Source organism: Phyllopteryx taeniolatus, chromosome 9 (genome assembly GCF_024500385.1).
Source record: "Phyllopteryx taeniolatus isolate TA_2022b chromosome 9, UOR_Ptae_1.2, whole genome shotgun sequence".
Lineage (NCBI taxonomy): Eukaryota > Metazoa > Chordata > Actinopteri > Syngnathiformes > Syngnathidae > Phyllopteryx > Phyllopteryx taeniolatus.
Genome location: NC_084510.1, coordinates 7,548,105 through 7,560,171, shown reverse-complemented (window position 1 = coordinate 7,560,171; position 12,067 = coordinate 7,548,105). Strand labels below are relative to the sequence as shown.

At 41.9% G+C, this 12,067-nt stretch overlaps 1 protein-coding gene across 19 annotated transcripts in view; it reads right to left on the bottom strand.

The window, feature by feature from the left end:
* itpr1b (inositol 1,4,5-trisphosphate receptor, type 1b) overlaps positions 1 to 6,283 on the bottom strand; it is a 121,601-nt gene extending 115,318 nt beyond the window's left edge. For all 19 annotated transcript variants that reach the window (XM_061783506.1, XM_061783510.1, XM_061783512.1 and 16 more), the window contains exons 1-2: positions 6,087 to 6,283; positions 5,038 to 5,151 (exon numbers count right to left, since the gene is read on the bottom strand). In XM_061783506.1, the coding sequence (XP_061639490.1) occupies positions 5,038 to 5,129 (92 nt within the window). In that variant the 5' untranslated portion in view covers positions 5,130 to 5,151; positions 6,087 to 6,283. The remainder of the gene's footprint in view (positions 1 to 5,037; positions 5,152 to 6,086) is intronic.
* Positions 6,284 to 12,067: the final 5,784 nt, after the last annotated feature.

The following is a 12,067-nucleotide window of genomic DNA, read 5'->3' as shown; positions in this document are numbered from 1 at the left end:
GCATTAACCGAGGCATGCAAACTAATGATAAAAAATAAAAAATAAAAACCTATTCAAATGGGCTGCTATATTGAGCTATGCTGTGTCACATGTCTCAACCGGAGGGATAGTGGCACAGATAGATTGACACTTTACAGCCCTAAAAAAAATAGCAGAAAGAAACACGTGGGTTCATTTAACACACTGTAAAAGAGTCATTTCAGCTGAGTACTCAAATTGGGAAGGTGAGCAAAAGTCTGATAACGGAGCGGGAGCAGATGTGTAGATTCTGAAAACGCTTGCTGGTCAGTGAAGAAAAAAGACACCAACCCTTTTAGTGAGAACTCAGCAGAAAGGCACACCCACGTTGGTTATGAGATTCGATAAGTTGTTACGTAGCAACTTTGGCTACTATGGTGTTGGTTTTGTTTTTGTGGTAGATGGGACGTCCCACCCTCAATGATAAAACCCATTTTTAGATAGAAAATCACCTACCAACTGGACCAATATGACGAACCCAATAATAAAAATTTTTGAATCATTAACTCGTATCAAAAGGAGTACAGCTGATGATCAAAATTGTGGGCATGGCCTCCAAATGCGGCAAAACGGTTTAATATTTTGTGCCCCCCAAAATCAAGCTGCTTTAATCATAATTCCATATGCGGCTCTCACCAATGATGCTCAAGAGAATGGGCAGAATTGGAGATTTGGATATGACTGGTATGCAACTATAGGCTTTGGATGGGAACACATCATTGGTGAAACAGGTTATGATTGGTCCAGTTGGTCAAAAAAAAAAAAAAACAGCAAAAGAACAAAGAAAGAAGTTTAATCTAAGCAAAACGGCCCATAGTTTAATATTGAAATACAAATCAAGTCACCCAATGTGTTTGATAGTGAGCTTGTGGGCCTATTCTGGTGGAAAAGATCCCCACTTCCAAGTAGCATTGTGTTATAGGAACCGTGTTAAACCAAAAAGATGCAAGATGGCGCCTACCAGTGTGGTCGCCTCGGTAACGCGCTCTCTAGTATTGTCTTTGTTTTTGTGTTTTTCGTCCGTTTTTGGAGACCTTACACGACTCACTTACACAAGGGGAGACCTGCTAACCATCAAGGAGTCTACTCCAGACTTTCTGTCACCAACTTTCGAATATCCGCTCAGTTTTTTCCCAGAGTTACTCACCGGAGCGGCGTCCGCGGTTTTCGGCGCATGGAGACGGAAGCGGCGCCACAGAGGGAAGCGAGCCGGCATTCAGGTGAAACTCCGCAAGAGAGGACACAGATTGGCGTTCCCGTCTATCCACCTCGCGAACGTACGCTCCCTACCCAACAAAATGGACGAGCTTCATCTTCTGTTAAAGACAAGTAAAGACTTCGGACGTTCCGCGGCCATGTGCTTCACGGAGACCTGGCTCTGCGACGCTGTACCCGATGCCGGCATTATGCTTCCCGGTTTCCACATTCATCGAGCGGACCGCGACATGGAATCATCGGGATAAACAAAGGGCGGCGGGATATGCCTCTATATCAACGAAAAATGGTGTACGGACGTCACGGTGATCAGCACACACTGCAGCCCGCATTTGGAGTCGCTATTCTTAAATTGTAAACCATTCTACTCGCCACGTGAGTTCGCATCATTCATTCTCGCTGGCGTCTATATTCCGCCTCAAGCTAACACGAACGCCGCATTGCTAACGCTCGCCGATCAAGTCAACGAAATTGAAAAAAAACACCCCGACTCACCCCTCATTATTCTCGGGGACTTTAACAAAGCTAAACTCAACCACAAACTCCCTAAATACAAGCAGCACATCGACTGTCCTACCAGGGAAAATAATACTTTAGACCACTGCTACACCATGGTAAAAAACGCATACCGTGCTATACCTCGTGCAGCCTTGGGCTCGTCTGATCACTGCTTAATTCACTTAATACCGACGTACAGGCAAGAACTTAAATGTGCGAAGCCTACAGTGAAAACAGTCAAAAAGTGGACAAATGAAGCCAAGATGGAACTTCAAAGCTGCTTAGACTGCACAGACTGGAGTGTCTTTGAAAATTCAGCTGGCAGCCTGGATGAATATACGGACACTGTCACATCCTATATCAGTTTCTGTGAAGAGGTCTGTGTTCCAACAAAATCATTTCGCACATTCAACAACAATAAGCCGTGGTTCACTGCTAAACTTAAGCAGCTTCGCCAAGCTAAGGAGGACGCATATCAGAGCGGGGACAGGGCCCTGTATAATCGAGCTAGAAACCAGCTGACCAAAGAAACTAACATTGCAAAGAGGATCTATACAGCAAAGTTGGAAAAACAGTTTAGCGCAAACGACTCTAAATCAGTCTGCCATGCATTCCAGTCGCTGACTAATTACAAGCGACGATCCCCCCAAGCTGAGAACAATAGCACACTAGCCAACGACTTGAATACCTTCTACTGCAGATTTGAAAAGGACAGTTTCACACCACACACCAACCCGGCCGCACCCGCGACCACAATCACACCTCTGACCTCTGCGTTAACCATCCATGAACAGGATGTGAGACGCATCTTCAAACAACAAAAGATTAACAAAGCGGCAGGCCCGGACCACGTGTCTCCATCCTGCCTCAAAGTCTGCGCGGACCAGCTCGCGCCAGTCTTCACTCAGATCTTCAACAGATCACTGGAAATGTGCGAAGTTCCATCCTGCTTCAAACGCTCCACCATCATCCCAGTCCCCAAGAAACCTGCAATCTCGGGTCTGAATGACTACAGGCCTGTCGCTTTGACATCTGTGGTCATGAAGTCCTTTGAACGTCTTGTGCTGGACCACCTCAAGAGTGTCACAGGTCCCCTGCTGGACCCCCTGCAGTTTGCCTACCAAGCGAACAGATCTGCGGATGATGCAGTCAACATGGGACTGCACTTCATCCTAGAACACCTCGACAGTGCAGGGACCTACGCGAGGATCCTGTTCGTGGACTTCAGCTCAGCGTTCAACACCATCATCCCTGAACTCCTTTCATCCAAGCTTCTCCAGCTCAGCGTCTCACCTGCCATCTGCCAGTGGATTTACAGCTTTCTGACGGGCAGGACACAGCAGGTCAGGCTGGGGGAGGCCACCTCATCCACACGCAGCATCAGCACTGGGGCGCCCCAAGGTTGTGTCCTCTCTCCGCTGCTCTTCTCTCTCTACACGAACGACTGCACCTCAGCGAACCCGACTGTCAAACTCCTGAAGTTTGCAGATGACACCACTGTCATCGGCCTCATCAAGGACGGTGACGAGTCTGCATATCGACAGGAAGCGGAGCGGCTGGAGCTGTGGTGCGACCTTCAAAATTCAATAATTGAATTTTATGGCTGCAACAGGTTCCAAAAAAGCTGGGACAGGGTTTGGCACTAACACAGCCCCATACCATCACAGATGCTGGCTTGTGAACTTTGTGTCCATAACAGTCCGGATGGTTCTTTTCCTCTTTGGTCCGGAAGACACGACGTTCACAATTTCCAAAGACAATTTGAAATGTGGACTCGTCAGACCACAGAAGACTTTTCCACTTTGTGTCAGTCCATCTTAGATGAGCCGGCGGGGTTTCTGGGTGTTGTTGATAAATGTCTTTTGCTTTCCATAGTAGAGTTTCAAGTTGCACTTACGGATGTAGCGCCAAACTGTATTTACTGACATTGGTTTTCTGAAGTGTTCCTGAGTCCATGTGGTGATATCCTTTACACATTGATGTCGGGTTTGGATGCAGTGCCGCCTGAGGGATCGAAGTTCACGGGCATTCAATGTTAGTTTTCGGCCTTGCCACTTCCATGCAGTGTTTTCTCCAGATTCGCTGAACCTTTTGATGATATTATGGACCGTAGATGATGAAATCCCTAAATTTCTTGCAATTGTACATTGAGGAACATTGTCCTTAAACTGTTTGACTATTTTCTCACGCACTTGTTCACAAAGAGGTGAACCTCGCCTCATCTTTGCTTGTGAATGACTGAGCAATTTAGGGAAGCTCCTTTTATACCCAATCATGGCACCCAGCTGTTCCCAATTAGCCTGTTCACCTGTGGGATGTTACAAACAGGTGTTTGATGAACGTTCCTCAACTTTCTCAGTCTTTTTTGCCATCTGTCCCAGCTCTTTTAAAACATGTTTCAGCCATAAAATTCTAAGTTAATGATTATTAGCTAAAAACAATAAAGTTGATCAGTCTGGAAATTAAATATCTTATCTTTGTAGTGTATTCAATTAAATATAGGTTGAACATGATTTGCAAATCATTGTACACTGTTTTTATTTAGTTTTAACACAACATCCCAACTTCATTGGAATTTGGGTTATAATAAATTAGGCATGTTTTTGGTTTAATAGAACTAATGACACACAAATTAATGTGCACTGGACAGTAAGCCATTTGGTGTTGACGTGAAAAGACTCACCTCCCAGGCAAAGGCACTAAACTGCCGCTCACCTTCATCACTGTGTCACACATTTACTGTCCCACCTAATCCTCTCTCTTTACAACCATGTGTACTACGTCTGTATCAAACTGTGAACAATTTTATTTTTGGTTAATTTTATCGTTCTGAGGAACCGGGTGCAAATCCGGCCTCACCTGTGTGGAGTTTGCATGTTCTCCCCGTGCCTGCGTGGGTTTTCTCCGGGTACTCCGGTTTCCTCCCACATCCCAAAAACATGCACGGTAGGTTAACTGAAAACTCTAAATTGCCTGTCAGTGTGAATGTGAGTGTAAATGGTTGTTTTTTTTTATATGTGCCCTCTGATTGGCTGGCGACTAGTTCTGGGTATACCCCGCCTCTCACCCATAGTCAGCTGGGATTGGCTCCAGCACGTCCGCGACCCAAGTGAGGGTGGGACCTTTAACATAGTGTTACAGACTTAATAATATATATATATATATATAAAGATGCTTTACAATTGCAGTAATTGCCCTGGGTCAGTCTGACGGAAGCGTGGCTGGCATTCTGTGCCAATGTCCCCTCCGACCACCACCAAACATCCAACAACATTCATTCATAGGCAATGTGGGTTATTGTCTTACCCTAAGGTGCTGATAAATCCACTGGTGGAGCCCTCTGCATAGAGGGAACAAATGTCCCCTATATGGAGGAAACTGGACATCTTTTCCGACATCGCTTTTCACGCTTGACAGCTCCTGAAAATTACCACCAGAATTAGATAACCACAATCAAATTACTTCCAAGTACCAGTGTGGAACATTTTGCAGCAGTGAACCGTAATTTGTAAATTTTACAGATTGACAATTTTTTTTTTAACTGACAAAGACATCCAGGTATTCTTATATTAAAAAAAATACATGAATTCGGATGTACAGTTGAAAACTCAACAGAGTGGTTTGTGGTGTCTTGCATACAACAATAAGGAAACAAAAATGTATATAGGAGGTGTCAAGGACACGCCATCACTACTAAAGACAGTAAAGTAGATGAAAGGTTGGCAGACAAGATAACCTTCATCAATACAAACCAGTGTCCACATTCAATATATATATATATATTACCAAAACCGCTAACTGAAGCATATTTAATTCATGTTTGTGCATTGTAAATTTTAAATGTTTTTTTAAATATTCAATATTGAATAGTTACTAATATTTTAAAAGGTTTAAATCTGATTCATCGTTTAATTGAACAAAAAAAATCAACAGATGAATTGATTATTAAAATAATCGTTAGTTGCAGCATATGCATTGTGATATTAAGGCAAGCTAAAACATAATAGCCATTAACAGTAACCGGAGAGGAAAAAAAAAAATCTAATTTTCACATTCGTGACGCAACTTTTTAGATTTCCCATCAACATTAAATGATATCCGGTATATAACTAGCATTTAATTACACAAATACAGACAAGGTCCAACTGTGATCTTAAATTGATATCAGGTCCATTTTTCACAACTGGCTCTCCCTGTAGTTTTTTGAGTAACACACGCACACAGACACGCACATATACCGGAATACAAAATAATCATAAATAAATAAAGTGTCGCAGATGGAAACTAGCGCGTGGGCTACTTCTTCACTAGGATACTGAAAGCTCACACAAACTGAAAGATGGACACATCATTACCTGGACAAAATTAAGGTAAGGCAGCCAACCAGCGAAAGAAACGGATGCTAATCGGGTCAGGACGGGATCAATTCCACTATCCTCGGTGCTATCCTCGGTTAAGTCCCCATGGTGGTGGAAGTCCACGTATATGGAGAGAGTGAACGGCGTTATTCTTACAGCTGGGCGAACGTTCAGCTTCAATCCGCTTTCACTCCTCCACATGTCACTGATGGACCGCCCCTTTCTTGGGTATTTATACCGCAGCGGTGATCCATGGGAAATGTGGTTCTTCAGCGCTGTCAGTAAATTGACACAATTTTAACCAGGATACTTTTGATGGGAAGACGTGAACTGAAACAATGGCAAAAAAGGTGTTGTGTTTGGGGTAAATGCGCCACGAAATACACAAGATCTTGTAGGATTGTTTTCCCTTCAAAATAGAATCTAAATGATCCAGGGGAACCGGTGAGTGGAGAATAAGATTAAATAAATAAATAAAAAGACTCCCTGGTGGCAGAATAGCCACTTCTAAAGGTGCAGCCTGGGAACCTACTCATCATCATCATCATCAAAATCCATAGCAGCGTCAAAAGAGCACAGAAAACTAGAGATCGAGCGATCATGGCCTTCTTAGTTAGATAACAAGGAAGCAGACATCCACTATGCTCTAACAGCTTATAAATCAAACCGCATTTCTCACCAGAAGAACCACTCAATGGTAGGTCTACATCGCCAAGGCATTTTTTAAAAAAATTTTTTAGCACTTTATTCATCTGACACCTCACACGTGAAAATGATGGCAGTAGAAAAGAAGACTTCCCGTAGCACCCCGCAAGAAGAAAATCATTCACTCAAGCCATTTACCTTGTTTTCTCAGTCACTCCGCCTCGGTCAAATGACTGAATGAATAAAATGGCATGTTGTTGTTTACGGTTGTTGATGGTTGTTTACGATAGGGATACCATTGGAGAAGCTTCAACTTTTGCCACCTGGAAGAACGTGTGAGGTCATGGTAAAATATGATGCTAGTATAATTTTAAAATCCCCAGATGAAATATGTTGATGAGGTTCAAATTCAATTGAATTATGAAAAACAGGACAATCGAGCTGAGTTTGTTCAAATGTGACTCTGATTAGATCCCCGTGGTTGTAGAGATTGTTTTATTGTAGCTAATGTCAGAAACAGAAGCACACATGCCACATAATAAAGGGGATCAAGCTGTGCGCATGTCAACCAGTGAAAAGGTGTGAATTCAAAGCATTTTGTCATTTTATTATGTCATGTTGTTTGCTTTGTGGAGGAACCAGGACACTAAGGTAGTGATGTAAGATTTAGCAGCCCTTGCCTCAAGTTTGAGTGATCTGGTCTATTTGAAGCTGACCCATTAAAAAAAATCCCAGCGTGATACCCTCTGCTGTAAGTGGAGCACACTCTTCTATAAACAAAAGTGAAATAGAATAGATGACTCCAATATGAAAGTAGTGTAATTCAACCCATCTATGATATTCAGGCAAAGCATTCTTTAAATGATTTTTATTCATTTAAGATCTCAAAGGACAACGTTATTTTCTTTCATTGCATATACTGACGTTAATGGACGTATACTGTATATGGTTATGTTTTACAGTAAGAGTATGATTTGTATTTGAGGACATTATGTCACGATTTTAAATGATCTAATCAGAATACTGTATGTCTATCTTGCCTGTGTGCCACTTCCTTGTTTCGCTGGTTAAATGCCGTCAGTTATAGTTATCCAATTACTTTACATCAGGTGTCACCAACCTTTTTGAAATTGAGAGCTACTTTTTGGGTACGAATTAATGCAAAGGGCTAGCAGCTTAATACACACTTCTGAAATAACAAATTTGCTCAAAACATTTTGGGGCAAATCATCTCCTAATCATGGTTTCATAGCTTGGCACCCTCCACGAATGCTATAGTTTTGTCATGCAGACAATACTGACCTTTGAACTATACTACGTTTTTTCAAAAAGTATTGTCATTTCCACATTTACACATAGGCAGGTGTGATTTATAATAAAAAGTAACAAAAGAAGTTAGATGCAGTTCATTGATAAGTGGTGGTACGTTTAAAAAAAAAAAATAACACAAAAAAATATATCACTGGTGAGCTATTTTTAGAAGAAGCTTGCAGGCTACTCATGCGATCCTCAACCCGTGCGATCCTGCGTTAGATAATCTATCGAAAGTCGAACAAAACTCTCAAAATCGGCTGCTAATCTTGTTGAATCCTAATCACCTGCAAACTCAAGCTGGATGCATGTATTTTGTCACTTTTCATTATGTGCATTCAAGAGCATCATCAGTTTCATGACATTGCAATATCTGAGGTAATAACCCATCTGCCACTACATGTCCAGGCTTTTCCAACATTTGACACTACGTGATGTTGACTACAGATCACTGAGTACTCAGCTGTCGTGGATATAGTGTACAGAAGACTGGCTACCTCTGACTACAGAAGGGGGAAATACTGTAGGTTATGTTTTAAAAAACTGAATTGATCACATCCAGTACATAAACAGTATAAGTATTATCTGTATTTTGTTATCCAAGGAGTCTATAGTCTTTAAGGAGGATGCAGTAAAAGATAGCAAGTTCGTGAGAGGGAGAGTGACTTAGTCCAAGTGCTTATGATTTATTCTCCAACACGGAAACACAGTTTGGATATATATATTTTTTTCAACACCACAGCATCTTCATGCAAGAAACACATAGGAGACAGGGGGATGTTTAATAAAAAAAATGTTTAAAAAAAAGAGGTGGGGGGGGGGGGGGGATTGTGCATAAAAAAAAGTAGCAACCATGAGTGTGGGTGTGCAGATTTGTGAGATTCAGCCCTGTGTGTGCATTAGAATGAATATTCTCATGTGCACTTTCAAGCCGTCCCCAAGCAGTGTGGGCACAGTGGTTAGCAGTGTTCTTGTCTGTGTCTCTGATGGTCCTTTGTTTTGATCATGTTTGCAAACTAACCGTTACTTGCATAAGAGATTTCAGAGTGACTACGTATATGTTTGTGGAACAAAGAGTCTATTATGTTGTCTTTGTTGTTGCGCTTATTCATTCCTGACAATGTGCAGATAGATGATTAAGATTGAAAATCAAGATAAGTCTTGCACACACCTCTTTTACTCCACAAGACCAAAAACAGTGTGATGGCTTTTCGTGCTATTCTAAATCTGGGACAGTGACCCAGTAAAGTCTTCGCGCCACTTAGAAAAAACAACCATAGTTAATGGCTTATCCGTCATCATGAGCTAAAAGTACAATTGTGATACTAATTTCAGGCAATGTAAGCTTGAAATAAAAAATACTTTTTACATTTTAAACTCTAGTCTTCTGCTATGGTTGTTGCGCTGAGAACATGGAGTTTGCACTCCACTCAGCGCAACAACCAGTTCACTACAGAATGTGAGGTACGCCATTAGAGGACAGAACTAGATGGTGTGAATAAATGCACAGTGAAAATGCTCTGACATTACATCCCAAGCCTCGCAACACATACGATTTCACACAAAAAGAAGTCCATTAGCTTCTCTATGTCTGCCAGGCTGTTGACGTGCAGTAACTGTGAATTACGTCATGTCTCTGCAGGGTCGAGTGAGTTGCAGAGTCACTACCTAAGAGGTTTAACTTTAATTCTAACTGATCGCAGTGCTCACACATGGTTGGCAGCAGATTTATCAGGCCTGTATGAAGAGCCTGTGAAGGAACAGTTACATCCACTTATTTTATGCTTTCTCCACAACGCTGCTGACTAATGACTATCCATCCTTCAATTTTCGGCTTATCCTCACTAGGGTCGCGGGTGTCCTGGAGCCTATCCCACCTATCTTCGGGCAAGAGGCTGGGTACACTTGAACCGGTCGCCAGCCAATCGCAGGGCACATAGAAACAGACAACCATTCACACTCACGTTCACACCTATGGGCAATTTAGAGTCTTCAATCAACCTACCACACATGTTTGTGGATGTGGGAGGAAACCAGAGTGCCTGGAGAAAACCCACACAGGCACAGGGAGAACATGCAAACTCCACACAGGCGAGGCCGGGATATGAACCCCGGTCCTCAGAACTGTGAGGCAGATGTGCTAACCAGTCGTTCACCATGCCACTCTGATGACTAATCATTTAAAGAACATAATAAACTTTTTCTTGACCCACAATGTTCATTATAAAGTACAGTATACATTGATGCAATGTGTTGACTGATACTAAAGATACTCTATATACAAGAGACAGGTCCCTGTCTTGCCTGCGCAGGACACCATGGCAGTACCCTGAATAAATGTAGCAAATGTCCTCACTAAAAATAAAAGACAATTATGCTTGTATAATGGCCTGCATATTCCCATTGGAAATACAATGATTAGACTTGGGATACTGTAATTAGGGCTCCTGATTTTGCATATGAGGAAAAATAAGTTTCAGACTTAGTGCTTTATCTCACGGCATACTCAAATATGTTGATGTCAATCAATAAAAATTTTGGAATTGTCGCTGTCTTTGAAGTACCTGGCCTCTTCATTAACCATGTCCACCGGGCTGAGGACCACTTCATCACATCTCCTTGGTTACAGCATAATTATGATGTCACAACATACACACACGCACTCACTCAGGCATGCGCGCACGCACACGGACACACACACACATTGAGGTAAATTATCCACAAGGACAGAGGAAGCATTTCCTGTTGTCCAACGCTTGTATTATGCAGTTAATACTACAAAAGAACAACATCACACAAGGCAGTGGTCTCATAACACTTACTTAACCTTGCAGAATGTTCCCTAAGTTGATTTCATTGCTGGTAATCTGCCAGGATCAGTCACAAGGGAGGGCTCTCATCCTCACTTTCACTGCAAATTGTTGTTAAACTTATTAGGCATGTAGTCAGGTGTATTTTTTATTTATTTTTTTGTCTCAATGTATTGTGTAAAAGAGTTCTTACTTAAAGCATACCATACTTTATAATTATCATTTATATGTACAACATTGCGCCAGATGAGATGAGAATGCAAAGATAAGTCAGCAATGGGTGGCATCGTATATTCCCTTTTCAGACAAACGTTAAATGTCGTTGCTTTCTGAGAGAATTATAACTGTCATCAGACAGCTAGGGAGACTAATTGGTCGAGAGTTACACTATATAAGTGAATGCCACTACCAACTGACAACAGTGACCATGAGGCAAGTCCCCATATTACATACAATATACAATTGTGTAAAAAATGTAAAAACAGAGTACAGTACAATGATTTTCAAATCCTTTTCAATCTATATTTAATAGCAGCAGTGGCCCAATGGTTAAGATCATCGCCTGCCACCGTGGGGGACCTAGGTTCAAAACCCCGACTGGATCATCCGCCAACATCCCCCGGACTCACGACTGTGGTGTCCTTGAGCAAGACACTGATACCCCGAAATGCTCCCTGGGCGCTTCAGCTGCCCCCTGCTCCAGTGTGTTCCACTAACATGTGTATGTGTTCACTGTGATGGGTTAAATGCAGAGAACAAATTTCGTGTGCATGCATGCATGTTCATGACAATAAAAAGATGATTCTTCTTCTTCTTCTAATTGAATACACTACAAAGACAAGATATTTAATATTCAGACTGATAAACTATTGTTTTTTTTCAAATATTAAAGAATTTTGAATTTGATGCCTGCAACACCTTACCAACAACCTTGGACAGGGGCATGTTTACCACTGTGGTAAATCACCTTTCCTTTTAAAAACACTCAATAAGCATTTGGTAACTGAGGACACTACCCAGTAATTGTTTAAGCTTTGTAGGTGGAATTCCTTACCAATCTACCTTGATGTACAACCCCAATTCCAATGTAGCTGGGACGATGTGTTAAACATAAATAAAAACAGAATACAATGATTTGACCAATGATTAATGGTGCCTTCACAGATGTGTAAGTTACCCATGCCATTGGCATCACAGATGCTGGCTTTTGAA